The 19,852-nt window shown below is 38.3% G+C and overlaps 1 protein-coding gene across 1 annotated transcript in view; it reads left to right on the top strand.

Annotated features, from left to right (window-relative positions):
• LOC122801116 (location of vulva defective 1-like) overlaps positions 1-19,852 on the top strand; it is a 162,301-nt gene that overhangs the window by 54,022 nt on the left and 88,427 nt on the right. The window contains exons 4-5 of the mRNA XM_044070645.1: positions 6,369-7,019; positions 9,254-9,367. Of these exons, the coding sequence (XP_043926580.1) occupies positions 6,369-7,019; positions 9,254-9,367 (765 nt within the window). The remainder of the gene's footprint in view (positions 1-6,368; positions 7,020-9,253; positions 9,368-19,852) is intronic.

The raw sequence follows: 19,852 nt of genomic DNA, 5'->3' as shown, positions 1-19,852 counted from the left end.
TGAATGTTTGTGCACAGTAAAACCAGAATGGAGTACATTTATGTCAGGCAGGGTCAAATTCTTTCAATTGGTTTCCTATTGCCACCAACAAGATGACATGTGCATAGCTTATCAAGCCATGATTGACCCTATTCTCCTTGACTTTTATACCTCTGCAGAACATGGCTTCTCAAATACCTGCACCAAGGGCCTAAATTTTAACTACTGAACTAATAAGAAATGTAGATGCAATAATTATATCCCAGTGCATATCCCAGTATAATCCCATGCTTTGGAATAAGGTTGCTGTACATGCCAAACTACTACCCTAGTGAGTTTTAAGGATACTAATGACAACTGAATGAGTGATAAATTCTTATAAAAAACACTACCAGCACAGGAGATATGTAAAAAACATTATCTTGTATTGCAACTTAAATGGTTTCACCTTTAGCTTCATACATTAATGTAAAGGGACACCCATGAGCAGATTAAGTAAATTGGTGGATCCACAGTCACATTGCACACAACCCAAGCTCCACATTATTTGGATCTACAGTCACTTAACACAAAATCCAAACTCCACATTTATTCTTCCACGCTGTCATTTTGCATAAATAATTGTAGCTTGTTCCACATGTAACTGTAACTAATACCAAATATTTACAGGGCACTGTAGAATGTTTCTGCCATTTGAATAACATTAATCTGTATCATATTAGTTGATATACAAATTAAAAAGTGTCATTTATACCAGGGAAGAAAAGAGCTCAAATTTTCTCATCCCATAAACTTTCTTTATAGTTTAAAGAGTCATGAATTGTATAATTTTATTTTAATTTAATTTAACATTTGTTGACCGGGTTAGTCCAACTGGATATATGTCCATTTTCAGTGGAGGCCCTGGGAGAAAAGCTCCACAGACGGAGAAAAATATACAAAAACAATGATACAATGCAAGGTTTTATATATAAAATATAAAATCCTAATCATGAACTGATCACTTTTCTATACCTATAAAAGAAAACTTTGCTCTGAAATTAAGCATAGTATGTTTAAAAGGAGCATTACCAGGCTTCCTGCATCTAACGTAACTTAACAGTTCCATCATTCAAACTTTCAAAGGCTGTGATGTCTGTCTAATGTAAAATGCTCTACAATGGCGTGCAGACAATTAAAACATATGGTGATACAAGTGAACGAAGCCTCAATGTCACTGCATATGCGAGTATTACATGTAGTCAACTCCTTCGTTTTCAAAATAAACGGACAATTACCCTTACAAACAGCAAAACTGAACATAAGACTAAATCATGTCAGAAAGGTGCAAGTGGGACTTTATGACTGCTTTTATTCTATGACTGTTAGCTCCGTGGTAGTAACAAACCAGGGTATATCACCTAATATTTCTGATGGACTTGTATCCTTGCAATCAACAAGTTCTGCCTTGGTATATTATCAATCTCTGATCTCACCTAGTCAAGAAAATGTTGATGGTACTCCCTGTGTCTGAACCTATGTTAAGAGATTTTGTAAACAAATCCTTTTCATAAATGTAAATAGCTATTTTGGAATGTTTATTATTGTATGTTTGGGCAGCACCTAGATGTTACTGACAGTGAGTTTTTATACAGTGGCTTCCCATAGACCAATGTTTCCATTATATTATCAAAAGCATGTGTGACATTGACATCTAGAAAATCTGTATTAAATATTCGGCATGTAGTGTGTACATCAAATCAAACTGTTCCATTGGAATATGTTAGAAAACAATAACATTCAGCTGTAGTCCCTTTCTAAACCAGTCAATAACTGTTAAGGAATTGTCTCGTGTAATAATCTAGTCATTATATGTATTCATTGTCTTATTATATATGTGCTACATTAAAAAAAAAACACAAATAAATTACCATACAAGATCACAAAGGAAACACATATTGCAGTGCCACACAATTGTGGATAATAATCCTTAAAAAAAAAAATGTCAAGAATATTCTGTAACCTGTAAAACAAAATAATTTCTTGTTTGAATCTTGACCCTAAACATATGACAATGTTGTCTTGATTGCTGCTCAGTGAGTAGTACGAGAAACTTTCCATTTAAGGGAAGGGCAGTATCCGAGGTGTAAGAATTTAACATGATTGTACCAGGTAAGTAAGTAGCCCTACCTGTTATTTACAGCCAGGGGACAGTCTTTAGTACAGCACAGTGATGATAATGTTAGGATACTGAGGGCCAAATCTGCTTATTGTTAATTCTGGTTTATAGTTTCTGACATCTGCACTCTGAATACATGCTCAGTAGTAATACAGCAAACTCACGTTTGGGATTTAAAACAGCTTTGTCTATTTCTTTTTGTGAGAGCTGGAGTATAGAGGTGGAAGAAATTCTAATATAACTTTTGACTGAGCAAGTACCTTGGAGGTGATGTTTTCTTTGTTTTAGTGAAGCAAAGATGTAGGTCAAGCATTAGATCAAGGTATTTCTCTTCTGTCACACTGGGAATGCTATTTCCCATTAGATCTTGAAAAAAGTAAGACAGCGATGGGAGATTCTTTATACTTAACACTAGTGTGATGTTGGTTTTAGTATAATTTAGTATACTTAAGTAGAAGTGTATTTGAGGGACGCCAACTATACAGAGCAGAGAAATGTGGTTGTAGATTACACTGCAAGGATTGATGTTTTGTTGGCTTTTAGGAGAGGAATGTTATTAGTGAACATTATACATATGCCAATATTGAGTCTAAATGCATTTGAAAAGCTATTATTAGAGAACATCTGTAAGGTTCTGTCTTTATGGATCAAGTTATTACATTATCTCCATAACATAGCATTTTCTTAACTTTTTGTAGGTTGTGGTTAACCTTCTTGCATGCTTTAGTAAGATCTCCATTTGAGATAAGTCCATCATTTATACAGCTGTAAGTATTGTCAGTGGCAGAAAGGAATGCTGTCATTTGTTGAAGAATTTCCTGAAACCATGCTGCTGATTTTAGAAAACAGATGCTAATGTGTTTAAAGAGTTGTTTATAAACATGTTTTCAAAATATTTTGGTTAAGGGACAAAGACTGGAAATAGTTTTGTAATCTATGAATAGTCAGGAATAGGAAGTCTTTGTACTCATTGGAGAAGGTTATAAGTGTAACTGTGTTTGTTTATTAGGCAGGAAGGGAGGAGTGTCATCTGCATAGTGAAATATTTTACCTCCCTCCAGAAGAGCATTTTTTGGAGAGGATATCTTACCTATGCCATAAAAATAATGCTTTAACACTGTTATTTTTTTGAGAGTTAGAAATTCTTGGTGGAGGTTTTAGTCAGAGGGATCCTGTTCGACGCTTAAAAGGCTGAGCCCCATTACTTCATTTTTGCTTAATGGCATTAATTCACCATGGGCACGTCTGAGCCCTGAGTCTTTTCTGATGATTAATAATGGGGAAAAATGATTGCTCAGCTTTACGGTCTTGTAATGTATATATATATATATATATATATATATATATATATATATATATATATATATGGGTCTACTTCCCAATGCCGAAATTTCAGAATGCCGACACCATATTATGACCGACATCCAAAATCTCTACATTGTAAGTAGACCATGTAAAAGGAAAATAAAATTTCCTTTCAACTGCTAACTCCACCCCCTGCACCCCATGTGGGGGCTCCGCCCCCCCCGAACTTTAATATACCAACTCTGAGATCGCACTACAGTGCAGGAATGGAAATTTTTCCATTCCGCACTATAGTGAGATGCTGGTTCCGCATTGTCGGCATTCCGAATGTCAGTCATATGGTGTCGGCCATATGATTGTCGGCATTCTGGAGTGTTGGCAATGTCAGGTAGATCCATATAACTGTCTTTCTTTGATTTCTTTGGTTTTAAATGACCAGTGCAGTTAATGGGGCAGAGATCAATAATGGAATTTATTTGGATGCCAGAGTTGCTACATTTGTGATTTACATTGGCATTAAAGGATGTTATATTAATTGTTCAAGTCATAACTTTGAGCACTTTAATTTATTACCATTAAGGCATAAAGCACTGACAATGAAGTCATTAAGAATAATACAATTCTTGGTTGCACCTTGGAGAAACATATATAGTAATATTTATGGTATACGGTGAATAATTCTATGCAACAACAGGTTTAGCTGACCACCCAGGGTAATAAGGCTACAGTTTAAACTATCATCATCAGTTGAGCTGGCTTCTGTATAATGGCTTGGAGTGCTGAGGCCTTTATAAATACAAGCATGGTCCCTCTGGCATTTCTTTTGTCTATCGTTTTAGCTACTAGTAGGTTCTAATTCTCCAAGATATAGGTTGAGGGAAAAGTAGTCCTCTTTCAACTAGATTTCTAAAAGGGAAATACTGTGTGTTTATTACACACTAAGCTAGGGTTCAGTCATAGTCCAGTTAGTATTGTTGTTGTGTGGATTGATGCAGCCAAATGTTTTTAGGAATTGCTGATTTACACTGTTTTGTGATATTGTAGTACATTTGGTAGTTTCTGAAGAAGTAGGTCGGTTGTTAGATGTAAGGAAGTGGCTGGAAGGTAGGTAGCAATAGGAGCATTGTTTAGGTAAATATAGCAGGAGTGGTTTAACTTGTTCAATATCATAGAGATTGGACAGCAGGTCTTTTTATGTAAGAGCATGAGGTTGAGATATTTTCATTGAGTAATTCTGAATAAACAATTGCCTTTTGAAATTTTATGTCAACAGTTTAAGGAGTTCACTATACTGTGTGGGTATGGCAATATTGGGCTGGTTGTACACAAACTGAGAACTTTATAGCTAGACGTTCCACATTGCTAACTCTCTGCAGTATGTAGATGGGGAAGAGGATTGTAAGGAAAGGGCAAAATGTTTGGTACAATTACAAGAAAGAACATCTGGAATTGTTTGTTGCCCTATACAGTTAAATAAACTCAGAGAATTCCAAAAGAGTAGGGGGTCACTGGGAGATCATGTATGGAATTCAATAAAAGTGTTAATTTGGGACAATGTTGTAATTAAACTGCAGGGTAACGTGATATACCAGAGAAAGCAGAAGCAGAGGTATTGAGGTATTACAGGATTTTATCCATCTGAAAGAAAATGAAGCAGAGAGCGAGAGGGTTTTTCTGTCTTGATAGAAGTTCAGCAGTACATGTGCTTTTCCAAACCTGAATGGATAAAGTCTGAATATCTGAAAATAGCCATAAAGAACTCTCTAGTGCCTGAAAGTATTCTACTACATATACAGGGCAGTTTTGTGAATGCAAATTATAATGTTGGCATGAAATCTATCAGGAATAGCCCTGGGACTGGCAAACTGTTAAAATTATCCGTGAGCCAATAGTATGGTCTGGCAATGGAGAACCGCAGTTAAAATGGGTGAAGTATTTACTCTTGACAGAATGTAAGGAAGTACTAAAATGTCTAATAGAAGTAGGAAGGCGAAGAAAAACAAACAGAAAATTCAGGTATTTTTAGGTGTGTAAATAAGGAATATCATAGGTAATGGTGGGAAAGGAGAGCTACCCTGCAATGAAAACAGAGTACAGGAGTTCAGCCACAGAGAATATTCTTCTTCTTCTTCTGGCTTTTCCCTGTTAGGGGTTGCCACAGCAGAACTCCGGTTCGCTAATGATTGTCAGTAGATTTTTACAGTGCCAGCCCGACACCCAACCTTCAACGAAGGCACGCCCATTCATGCATGTCTTTTGAACACCACTTGACCATGGGGAGGACATACAGACTCCACACAGAAGGCACTCCAGCCGAGAATCGAACGGGAGAACCTCTTGCTGTGAGGCAACAATGCTACCGCTGCACCACCGTGGCTTTAGGGCTCTTTCTGCTGCTGAAAGGAAATATTCTACAATTGAAAAAGAGGCCCTTGGATGTATGTGTGGGCTGTTGAAAAATGGAGAACTTACTTGTGGAGTCGTAAATTTACTGTCCGCACTGATCACCAAGCTTTGTCCACGCTACTGTCCTCAAAAAGGTCTGATCTGGCAGGCATGCATTATAGGACATAATCAACATTTCACAGGAGGAGTGAATGTCTGTTATCCATGTAATATTATACTGCCATCTACTGGTTTTACCTTCACATTGTTTTCTATAGTTCTTAAGGAACTGTTTTTATAACTGGAAATATAGAAGTGTGAAACAAAGTGCTTTGTACATGCCAACCAGATTAATGTTTGAAGATATTTTAACAAGCCTTAAGTATTAAGGTTTGCATTCATTGTTAAATGTTAGACCCTGAAAGTTTAATTTTATGTTTTAAATATATTCTACTTCATTTTCTAATCAATCTTATAAAGTTCTTTTATCTATAATGTATATATTTTCACTGAAATTCATGTGCATGTGTTATTTGTTTAGAATCATCATTTAGCACTTCAACAACTACGGTCTCTACAACTACAAAGGCATCAACTACAGCTTCAGAAGCACCAGCAACTACCAAAACAACAATCACAACCCCATCACTAACAACAATTCCAACAACTAAGATAACTGCAAAAATAACGCCATCTAGTATAACAATCACAGCGACACCAACAACTACACCTACAGCAATGTCAACAGCTACTCAGACAACAGTCACATCAACATCATCAGCAGTTCCAACAACTACTACAACCACAGCAACCACCACTATAGTGTCATCAACTACAGAAACAGTACCAGTTAGTACAAGCATATCAACAACTACAGCTGCAAATGTGTCAACAGCTCAGACAATCACAACCCCCATAACTATTCCAACAAGTGTAACCAAACCAACCACAATGCCATCAACCACAACAATGCAAACTAGTACAACAATCACTTCTACATCACCATCAACTACAATTACAACACTATCAGCATCTTCTTCCATACTCACCACATCCCCGGTATCATCAACTACCACAACAATGCCAACAACCAGTACAACAACTACTACAACTTCAGCTTCAGCTACAGTCTCAACATCTAGCAAAGCAGCAACAACCTCAACTACAAAGTTCACAACAAGTCCACTTTCAGGTAGGGAACATAAACAGCTATGGGGAGTCTAGAAAGACAGTGAGACAGGCAGCATAGTAAAACTTCCACAGGTGGTGTAACTTGTATAATTATCTGCCTTCTTTTTAAAGTAATATTATTCTGTGTGTTAGTATTTCAGGTGTAGTTCACCATAATAAATTAAATTAAATAACTAAGAGTTTTTTAAAAACTATATTCGTATCTTTACCAATTCTCTCTCCATCTTATTTCCTCTCTTGTTTAACATGGAGATATGTAATAATCAATGCAAAGTGTTTTAACTTCTTCACAGTAATTCATTTTATCTGGCTTGTATCACAGCATCCAGGTTAGCAATCCATTTTTGTTCTTTACTATTCAAAACCTTCCATTTATACATTTTTATAATATTGATTACAAGTAGTTCCTCCTCCTAATGTTTCAAATTGGTTGTAGGATACGTAATTAATGCAGAAAATATTTTATACCAAAAATATAAATTATAAATTTAATAATGCCTGGACAGACAGACACACACACACACACACACACACACACACACACACACACACACACACACACACACACACACACACACACACGCACAGTTTCTTGTAATGCTGTTGTAGTTGCTTCTAGTTATGGTCCTCACTCCCTGCTAATCACAGAGTTTCAAGATCACTACTTAATGTGGGGAAAGGAAATGAGAGGTTCTAGTATAACTGCATTTACTTGTGTAAGAACAAGTATTTTTATTTATTATGTTTATTTTATTTTTTTCTGCTCACCAACAACATCATTCCATGAACTGCAGTTAGCAGGGGAAAAGCAATTGTCAACAACAGTAAGCAATTTCAGTCTAGGCGCATAAACCTCATGCTTGAATCGTCGGTTTCTCCTTTTGGAAAATTGATTGTTCAATGGGAATCATTAATATCCATGTGCATTTTCTAAAAAACTATATCAGCTTCTTTTTTTTCTGCCCAGTAGAAAATAGCTGTCTATTCATACCTGTCCCTTTCAGAGAGCCATTCAATAGTTCAGGGCAGGATTACTAATGCTACATTCCAGCAGGAAGTAATGAAATGCGGATCAGTTCATTTAGCAGCATGTACTGTGCCATTCATTGTATCCAGCTTTCCTATGAACACCCAGTGATCTTGTCTTTGAATAGAATTATTAGATCACAAAGGTTTATCTATTGTTGGCATTTTCATTACCGATTATTCAAATTTCATAAAGTGTTTCTTTTATATACAAGATACCATCCAATAAAGAATCAGCAAATTAATTTACAGATCATTTTTCAATGAGTATGCTGCATATAAAAAAGCAGCTCTTGGAATTTAGAGCCACATATGGGAATTTATCTCTGCTGACTCTGCATATCCTATCTCCATTTGTGTGTGTGCGTGTGTGTGTGTGTGTGTGTGTGTGTGTGTGTGTGTGTGTGTGTGTGTATACGTGTGTGTGTATACATGCGTTTGTATGTGTGTGTATGTGTCTGTGTGTGCAAGCATGTGCACATGTGTGCTTGTCCATGTACATTCAGGTGTGCAGGTGTGTGCTTGTGCATGTGTGCACATATGTAAACATGCAATATGTGTGTGTGTGTGTGTGTGTGTGTGTGTGTGTGTGTGTGTGTGTGTGTGTGTGTGTGTGTGTGTGTGTGCGCAATGAATGTGTGTTTGTGTCAGTCAGGGTGGCTGTCATATTTCCACGTAACCCTTAGTCTAATCAGCAAAGCCTGCAACAATGGGTTGGTCTTCAGTATTATGGTTTTGGGATTATGATTTTCAAGATTGTGTTGCTCGGGATCATGATAGTACAACATAAGAAATTACCTGTAATAAATACTGAAGTGGTAACAACTAAATTACATCCACAATACTGAGTTGAACAACAGCTAAAAGGGTGTGATGTTGTGTGCATTCCCATTAAAATACACATAAGTAAGTAATAGATCTATTGCTTTTCATATGAATACAGATGTGTAATACCTGACAAAAGTAATTGATTTAAACTTCAGAGTAATTTCTCTTTATACAATTCTGCATAATCTATTTTCTTTTATGTTTATTCAGAATAGGAATTCTTTACTTTGTTATATTCTGGTTTATTAACCTTGCTGAAATTTAAGGATGAAATCAAAAGAAACTATGTTAGAAACTTTACCTAATTACTTTTCACCAGAAAGGTCACTGCATGAAACAGTAAGCTATGCTATTTCTGACATAGCAATATTTGTGTTTTAGTTTCAACTCCAAGTACAGTGACATCAACAACTCAGACATCAAGAATTTCAAGTACTACAGCTACTACTACGCCATCAACAACATCACAACAAACAACTTCCAAAGCCAAAAAAGGTATAGCATGTGCTTTTCTAAAATTTCTTATAGTGTCCAGCATATCAAAGCAAAGCATTATTTTTGGTGATTATGAACATATTTTATTAGTTCTAACATTACTAGGGGTAGAATACTTGCAAACAACATATTTTTATAATATCAGGTATGCTGCATATGCTCATATGTCATATTTGCTTCACTACAGGAACAAATATGCTTCTCTAACTATTATTATGTGGGTAGATTTCATGATCTGAAATAAGATGGATGTAGTGTAACTTTGGTGAAAATTATTGAAAACTGACCAATTTATGAGACTGACTTTGAAACTTAAATATATTGTCAGAACTGTAGTAGCTTTTGATATTATTGTCTTGAACTATAAATTGCTTATTTTACACACTGGCACTATTACTGAAAGTGCTTATGAATGTATGGAGATTTCATTCCAAATTACTAGAAATAGTTGGTGCATGATTTGCAGTAGCTAGATGTTGTCTCTAACAGTTTCACCCTCAGTCTCTTAGCCAATTAAATTGTAAATTCTTGTAAATTTTTAAGAAAATAGTTATTGTGCATGTTTCCATGTCTGGATGTTTCTGCAAGTTGAATGGATTGCAGACAAAATCCTATTGCTCAAAATATGCCATCAGTGAAAAAGCAAAGTGGCCAAAGAAAAAACATTGGAAAGTATCTGGGGGGGGGGTAACCTTGGAGAAGATTATTCAAAAGTAGAATGCAGGTGGCTCTGATTGGCTACAGGTGTATGTTTGAGGCCTAATAGTGTGAGTCCGAAAATAATAGAAAATTAAGTGTGACTCAGTAAAATATATATTTTAACACTGACATTTTTTTCTTTGAATTCCCCTTCTGTATGGTACAATAACCTTAGAATTATAATTTATAATTTGCATGATGTAGCCAGTGAAAGGAGGCTTGATCTCTGTCAAAACTACCTTAAAAGGTATAAAGTGAATTTTGTACATTGCTGTTACAACTATAGAATCTCATTTACATTTTTGGGAGTTTTAGTTATAGAATTGTAGAGTCTTGAGATTTTCACTAGGGCACTATAAAAAAATTCCTATTCTTATATAGCGCAGTGGTGCAACAGTTGCATTGTTGCTTCACAGTGAGAGGCTCTCCAGTTTGATTCTCGGCTGGGATGCCTTTTGTGTGGAGTATGCCTTTCCTCCCTGTGTCTGTGTGAGTTTCCTCCCATATTACAAAGATGTGCATCTGGAGCATTTCAACCCAGGCCACTGCTGAAAATTGGCTTTGTTCCAAGTTGGACTTCCTAGTAAACAAATGTTAAATAAATAAATGATACTATGGAAGCAGGGACTTTGATATCCACATTAAAACATATTTGACTTTGCGGTTTCAGCCATCTTGCTTTAGGAATTACTGTTTTTTTTTTTTTTTTGTTTTTTTTTTTATGTAATATGTGCATGAATATCAATCAATTTTTGTAAGTTCCTCTACTTTTGTAATGTTTATTTTATTTTTTGTGAGTCACAGTCCTCAAGGTTTGCACATATAACAAAAAGCAACCATGTTCCTGGCTTCAGGAAATATGAATACCACAATAACCAGGAAGCTTTATTCCACTTTAGGGTTTTAGAAAAAAAACAACCATAGGAAATCTCTGTAAGTGTTGATAACCCAATGTCTGATATTGCCCAAGTTGTTAGCAAGGCCATATCTATTTAAGAAATTAATTTAAATGTACATAATGATAAAACATTTGGAAAATACATTTATCTAAGCAAGTGTTAACTGGAGATTTTACTTAACTTCTGTTTAAAAGTAGATATTCATTTATGGCTTACATGTAGGGTAGACCCACAGTTTAAACTTGGCAGTGATATACAAAGATAAAGAAATCAAAGAAATATTAATCCATTTGGATGCTGCTGGAGAAACCTTTGAAATAAAGACAGTTTCAGGTTGAAGAAAATATCCTGAATAGTTTTGCAACATTTCACTACACAAAAGTAATTTTAAAGAATGATTTGGACCCTAAACAGAAAACTGTACCCTGTAACTGAGCTGTGAGCAGGTGGACATTTGGTACTCTAATATATATTTTTTAAATAAGCATATTTTCATTGACTTTTTTACAACAGAAAAAAACAACAAAGGTATATGACATTTACATATTTCAAATATGTTATAATACACTGCTAGCAATAAATGTTCAATACAAAAGAAACAAGAAAGCTGCACATTAGAATATGCATCAAATTCCTCATACCTGCTTAGCTGCACTACACATTGTACATAGTAGGGTATTTTAGTAATGTATTAAAAGCTTGGTCACCGTTAATGCATACATATAGGGCTAGTAAAGCCATGCTTGAAAAAAAAAAATAAAAAAGTGGTAAAGTCGTCAGGGTGCCCCATAAAATGAAACACTTCCAAAATAATTCCTAGATCTAACCACAATATTTTAACAGATTTCTAAATAGTCACTGTGTCTGTTTACTACTTTTGTAGGATGTCCTCAACTTCTTGCTCCATTTCTTTACTATGAGCTGCTTGATTATTGAAGACACAGTAAACACCACAACAAACATATATGTGTTCACTGCAAACTACTGCATTTTCTGAAAATGAGATTCCCTTTATTTATTTATGATTGAGGGTGGTTTTGTAGATTACCAATTACAGTTCTGTCTTATTTCTTGGATTCTGTGAGTATCCTATTCATTTGTTTGGGATGCTAGCTTTACAACTTGTGTTACTCTGCTTATGTTATAAAAACTATGCAGGGCATGTTTAACTGTCAGCTAATGCAAAAGATAAGGACTGTGAACTTGGAAGAAGTAATGTTCTGTGGTCCAGAGTTTGAGCTCGTTAGCCTCTATTTGACTAAAGTGCAAGTGTCAAAATTAAGGAACCACACAGATGAATTAAACAACCACAAAAAAAAAAACATCTGATGAAGTTCTGATATTGTAAGAACAAAAGGCTCAACCTACTCTGTAAGAAACCATGCTAGGGAAGTTTGTCTGGATTTTGTTTGTCTAGCCATTGCTACCTGATAAAGTCCATACAACTTGGAATCAATAGTAACGATTTTTGCACAACCAGTTACATGTGTAGCTACTTGGTAATTTTGTACGTATGTTGCCCTGGTTACTCTAGTCCATAAGCTGCTTAATAGATAGCCTTTAACTACCTTTTCATTGACTTTGCTGATTGCAGTCACCGCTCTGAACAATATGTCCCTGGTTTAATGTGTGCTACACCATTACCATATATCTGTTTAACTCTGTTGCTAAAATGCAGTTGCTCCTCTGAGGAAAATGTTTCCTGTTCAACTCTGTCACTACATTGTATTGTTAATTTGCTACTGCATCGGGAAACTTGGGTTCCATATTGGGCCATTTACAGTGCAGAAATTTCCTTACTGGCCACATGAAATATAGAAAGTACTTTTACCCAGCTGTTCAAATACTAAAGTTTATGCTGCCTCTCCATTTTTTGCTTTGTTAGTGGTGTGCACTTCCTGCTAGGTTGGTCTCCCATCTTGTCCCCCTCCCCCTTTTCTCTCTGTGCTTTAGCGCAGAATTCTCAAGGAATAGCCTTGCTTTTAGATGTAGCCTAACTGTAGATACAACCACTTTTTATATACCCTCTCACTAAAGACTAGCCTCTCTTAATTTAGCTGGCAGTGAAAAGCTGTAGTGGTAAGGCATAGCTTAAACCTTGAGATTCCTACCTTGCAGGCTATTGCTAAATGAAGGTCGCCATTAAGGTCCCACTCCATGTGTAGGATTCACTCTACTTCCATTAGGATTGCCAGTTTTTTAGCTAAAACATTAAGTATTTGCTGGTCATTTGACTGACTGATTATTTTTTACTGCCCTGACCTGATTTCTCTTGACCTGGTTTCTGGCCACTCTGTTTGCCCTCCGCTACACTCTGGGCTCACTCCACTCCCCTACCCTACCCCACCCCCATTCTGACCCACCACACTTTCATTTCTTATATACAATCCAAACCACACCCCTTCCTTTCCCTCTACCCAATCAGCCATCCCTTTCAATTAAAAAAAAAAAATACCATTAGCGACAACAGCCACAATCAAAGAGCAACGCTGGTAGAAAATATATTTATTACACTTAGCGCTTTGGCTCCTTATTTGGTGGTATTTGTGTATCCCTTTCAATTAACACTTGTTCTGTGCCAACACCATACCAACCACACTTCCCTCCCTACTAACCCCATCACCTTCCTCTTCCCCTCCGACTACCATCCCCACACATTAACTTACTCCGCTGTTATCTATAGTTAATTCCACCTTTTCCTATCATACCATTCTAGTACACTACACTCTTTATCCTCTACATTTCTCACTCTCCTACTTGCCCTACTTCTCTACCAACATGTGGTCCCTCTACCTCTCTGCCACCTTGCTCTTCTTCTTCTTCTTCTCTCTAACAGCCTCCTACCACATACTTCTCCACTACCAATTACCCTCAACCACTCTCCCTTATTCTGTTACCACCCACTATAGCCTTCCCTTGCATCTGATCTCGCCTTCTCTCTTTCCCATCACAGCATCAGACCTCTTCAAAATTACTACTTTTCCAACATCATCACTGTCCACAGGTTTAAAACCAAACATGCCACAACTCAGAATTTGCTCACATATTTTATCTCTTTCTTTGACCTTCTCCTTCTGGATGGGGACATCTACCCCAACCCAGGTCCTCCAGTCTCTTCCCAGCAAAGAACTATAACTCAAACCTCTCCCTCTCAACTACCACTCCATAACAACTCTCCCACACCCCAATCACTAAAAATATTCTCTTTAAATATTCAAAGCACTGTAAATAAAATAATAGAACTCCACACATGGATCTCAGTCACATCTCCACATATCCTAACATTATCAGAAACATGGCTTAAACCTCACATACCCAACTCAAAAATCCTACCTCCTGGCTACAATATCTTTCAGATAGAACCAATAAGCAGGGTGGGAGAGTTGCTATCCTCTACTCCAAACAACTTAACTTGTCCCCACACTCCTCTGTTACTTCCTTTGCACCTGCAGAAATTTTCATAGTAAACTGTCATCTTAACTCTCACAAAAGATTTGCTATAGTGTCTATATACATGCCCCCTGGTGATAACATTTTCACCCTAGAGAACCTTCTATTGTGGCTCACTCAACACATCCCTTATGAAACCATTATACTTGGGGATGTTAGCATAGATTGGTCTAAACTGACATCCTCATCCTCTGCCCACAACCTAAGCCTTCATGGATTTCACCAACTCATATCTACCCCTACTAGAACCATCAAAATACCACTTCTGGATCTATACTTGGCTGGATCCTCACCGCAGCTCCTAGCCACTGTCACTATTCTAGTGTGCTCCTTAACTCTTTAAGTGGTCACTGTGATCACTCCCCTACCACTATATATAGATTCACCCAACATTTTCCAAAAGATCACATGTACAGATTATGTTGAAAAGTAACCCAATCTGATCCAGACACACTCAACTCCAAACTATCTAGCATCAGTTGGTCCTTATTATATCACCTCCCTCTCAATAATGCTGTAGAATCCTTCAATAAGATCTTCCTTGACACACTTGAAGCTATTGCCCCTTCTAGAAAAATGGAATTAAATCTAACTTTGTCCCTTGGCTTTCCAAAAAAACCCTCTCAGTCATACATAAAAGTGACAGTGCCGGGAAAGCCTGGGTTAAAAACAAATCTATTCCCTTATTACAGAAATGCAAATAACTCAGAAATATAACCACCAATTCGTCAACAAAGATAAGAAAGCTTTCTTCACTTCTAACCAATGGAGCCCACACAATAATCCAAAGAAATTCTGGACTACCATCAATAACCTACTCTGCCCTGACAACCCTACTTTTCCCAACCCCTTTCCCAACAACACTGCTACTGAAACTGCCACATTCCTCAACAATTATTTCATACACACTATCCAAAAACTCACACAAAATACTCAAATTAGTTATTCAGACCCCACCCCTCCCTCATCCCATGACAAAGATCCTAGCAGCAATTTTACTTTCCAAACAGTACCCATCACCACTATTAAATCACTCCTAAACAAACTTAAGCCATGTTCCCTCTCTGTTGATCAACTACCCCCCCACATTCTAAAGCTTGCTGCTCAATCTATCACCTACCCATTTCTCTATTCTAATCAATAGTTCCATCTCTGAAGTCCATGTTCCTGAAGTATGGAAATCCTTTTATACTATTCCTCTTCATAAATGTGGGAACTCTGCTTATCCCTCTAACTTTAGACTGATTGCTATCCTGTCCTCCCTATCCAAAATCTTAGAAAAGTGCATCCATACTAAGTTACTCAAACACATTCTTGTAAACAACCACCACACTCATACCCAACATGGATTTAGACCCCACCATGCTCATCTCCTGTCTATTCCTCAATCTTTCTAAGGCCTTCGATATTGTTTCTCATTCATAACTTCTAATGAAACTTTCCGAACTTCACCTTTCTCACGCCAGTAGGCAACAATCAATCTGATGGCAAACTGGTCACTCTCCCTTCCTCCCAGTTAATACTGGTGTCCCCCAATGGACCATACTTGGCCCCCTCCTATATAACATATTCACTAACAAACTCCACTGTGCTACTAGCCTCTCTACACTTCTACAATATGGCAGTGACTCCATTCCCATCACCTCTGCCCACAGCATCCCTGAACTTCTAACTCTCACCCAATAAACCACTTCTGTCGAAACCTGGCTCTCAAACAATAAAATAATACGTAATCCAAAAAAAGAAAAAAACTCCTTCCCCCCAAATCACTTGCACATCACAAGCCCTTGATGTTCATCGTGTTTCACTGTTGCAGTCATTACTCTTGGGTTATCCTTCTGGCAGGCTACCCGCAGTCAGCCAGAATTCCAAAGTCTAGGTCTGGCGTCGGTTGCTGTCGCCTCTTCCCTGACGTCAGTGTGCCAGGGGTAAAAAAGATGCAGCCGATGCCATTTTCTTCAGTCTTTCTTGCCGCACGGTGCCCGAAGCAAAAGCAGTTCTCAAGTGCCGGTCGGCCGACTCCTGAGATTTTCAAATCCAAATTTCAGAACCTAAGTCTTCATTAAAGCTAAGTACCCGTTAGAAACTTTTTCTTGCTCCAGACCGATGTCAGAAAAAGTTAACAATTGTATTTCTTGTGGGAAGCAAATACCTCATAAGGATTTTCACTCTTACTGTATTCCTTGCCTAGGCCCTGATCACAACTTTGCTAGCTGTTGGTTTTGTGCTAGATTTAACCAACGCACTATCAAGCATCGGTTCAATTTTGCATTTCATTACTTTGGCTGAAGATTTAATGATATAATGCCATCGGACCAGCCGACAACCGGAGTTTACAAAAAACGCAAGGACAAGGAAAAGGATAGGCATCCGAGGTCCAAAACCAACGACGAGGCCTCTGCTAGGCCAGTCGCCAGTTCGCCGGTTCTCAGTGAGGCACTTTCGCAGCCCCTGGCACCCGCTACCTCAGAGCCACAGGCTGTTTCCGACTCCCATGTGGAGCTGACTGGGCCTCTGGATACTCAAGGTATTGGACACTCGGAAATCATTCCCTCAGATGGGTCCAGAGCCGCTGAGCAGGCATCGGTTTCTGAGGGTGTCTTCAGACCTACACAACTATATATTAAGCCATCTTCAGCTTCAAAGACAAAGACTAAAGCAGCTCTAAAGACAAAGAAACAAGTACAGCATTCTCCTACTCAGACTTCCATGCCTAAAAAACAGATGCTCAAAATGGCCGAAGATCTAATTACTTTGATCAGGGGCTCCCATCCCCCTCCTGATAAGGCCTAGGCAAGAGACAGAGTATGATTCTTCTGATCAGGTTTCTCTTCCCTCTAATTCCTCTTCTGAACAGGATTACTCCATGCGTCCCTATGAGGATTCTGATGCTGAAGAATCCATTCCTTCAGCCTCTCCTCCAGAGGATTATTCTTTTGGGAAAACCCTGCATACCATGAGGGAGCATTTCCACTGGGAGAGCCAAGATTATTCTGAATCTAAGAAAAGGCTCCGAGACTTTCTGCTACTTCCTCAGCACAGACCCCTTGCTATTCCACCTGTTCTAGACATTGTAGATGATGTATTTTCAGAGTCCAGCCTGTCCCCTGACTCTTTACCCCCTGCACTTGCTAAGCCAGACAGATACTACTGGGTCCCGGATTCTCATAAATTCCTATATAAAAACCCCGCTGCTGACCCAGAAACTATATCTCAGGGTCCCAAAGGGGTTAAAGCTTCCACTGCAAAAAACCCTGTCCCCTCTGATAGAGATTCTAGGGCTCTAGACAGATGGGGGAAAAAAGTCTACACTTCTGCTACCCTGGCTGTAAGGGCTTTAAATTGTCAGTTTCATATGCTTAAATATCAGCAAAATTTAATGTCATTGCTTAAACAGAAATTGTTGACAAATACTGAATGTTCAGAGAACAAGGAATTACAGGATTTACTGCATGCAGCTGAACAATTGGGAAAACATACTTTGCAATGTGGTTATGATCCACTGGAGGCCTCTTGCAGGGCCGCAGTTACAGGTTCTGTGATTAGAAGGCATGCTTGGTTAAAGGAACAGAATCTGCCTGATCATGTTAAAGCAAAATTATTAGATGCACCATTACAGCATGACACTTTGTTTGGTACTAAAGCAGAAGAGGTGTTGAAAAAAATGGAGGATAAAGCAAAATCCATGCAGACAGTCAAGGATTTCTTGCAGGTACAGCCACCCAGGTTTAGCAGGAACTGGCCTTCTGAAAACTGGTCCTTTCCAGTGTCAGACAGACCACAAAGAGGCAGATACAGGCATCCCAGAAGCAGATCTCAGCCCCAAGGCTCATACAGGCCTAAACAATAGGGTGCTCCTACCTCCAAAAGCAGAGAAGACAAATCACAACCTTACAGGAAACAGTCCCAATGACTTTCCTCTACCAGATCCAAGCACTTTTCTTTTGGCAGCCCCCTTAGGGGGAAAACTAGCACTTTTTTCATCAAATTGGCAAATGGTTAGCCAAGACAAATGGGTCCTGAACATAGTGTCCCAAGGCTACAGGTTCCATTTTCACACTGTACCAAGGTCAAAAGGTATGCCAGACCTGCCATACAATCAATGGGCAGAGGCACAAAAACAAATTACAGCCCTCCTGGACATGAGGGCCATTCAGCAAGTACCACAACAAGAGCAGGGGCAAGGATTTTACTCCAGACTTTTCCTAGTACCCAGAAAGGACAAAACCTGGAGACCAATACTGGACCTGTCTATACTAAATACATTTCTGGAAGTTCCAAAATTCAAGATGTTGACTCTACAGCAGCTACTGCCCATGCTGGGCAAGAAGGCTTGGCTCGTAACTTTGGACCTAAAAGAGGCATTCCTGCATGTCTCAATCAGACAATCTTGCAGAAGATACCTCAGATTCATAGCTGACTCAATGCATTACCAATTCTCTGCACTGCCCTTTGGCTTATCTACTGCACCCACGGTCTTCACAAAATGCCTGGCACCAGTAATTGCGTTTTGCAGACAAAAAGGAATTCAAATATATCCCTACTTGGAAGACTGCCTAATTCAAGCAGAGAACAAAGACATTCTTCTAAAGCATCTGGCGTTTGTAAAAAGATTACTAATTGGCCTAGGGTACACAGTAAACAAAAAGAAATCAAAACTAGTGCCCTCTCAAGAGATAATATTCCTGGGTGCAAGCTTAAATACAACTGCCTAGATGGCTTATCTCATGCTAGACAAACAAAAGTAACTGGCTACTTACTTCAAGAAATTGGCAACAAAAACCCACTTATCTGCAAGGAAAATCCTGCAGGCCTGGGGTTTCATGGCATCCTGAATTCTACTAATTCCATATGGCAGACTGCATATGAGGAAACTACAATGACATTTAAAAAGTGTTTGGACTCAGCATTGCCACAACCTGGAGACAGAAATTGCACTCATTCCCTGCCTGCAACAGGAGTTTCGATGGTAGGCAGAAGCCTGTCACCACAACAAGGGTCTGCCATTCACTTTACCCACAGCCAGACAGATACTGACAACGGATGCATCAGATTATGCCTGGGGGGCCCATATGGCAGGAAAATGTATTCAGGGCACATGGCCTGCAAACCAGATGCATCTTCACATCAATCAAAAAGAGATGCTAGCTGTTCAAAATGCCCTGACAGCTTTCAGGGACCTGCTTCATCCAGAACAGTTACTGATAAAGACAGACAACACTATGGTCATGTGGTACATAAACAAGCAGGGAGCTACACATTCCTACCCCCTCTACAGACAAGCAATGACCTTATGGGACACAGCATTGGCTTTTCAAGTTCACCTGCAAGCACAATTCCTGCCAGGAAAAACAAATACTCTGGCAGACGAACTAAGCAGAAACCTCATGGATCCCCATGAATGGAAACTGTATCCACAAGTCTTCAGCATGATAAT

The sequence above is a fragment of the Protopterus annectens genome, chromosome 4.part1 (genome assembly GCF_019279795.1).
Source record: "Protopterus annectens isolate FY-2018-M chromosome 4.part1, PAN1.0, whole genome shotgun sequence".
In the NCBI taxonomy this organism is placed as follows: Eukaryota; Metazoa; Chordata; order Ceratodontiformes; family Protopteridae; genus Protopterus; species Protopterus annectens.
Note: the sequence above shows the minus strand (reverse complement) of the source record. Positions and strands in the feature narration are given on the sequence as shown.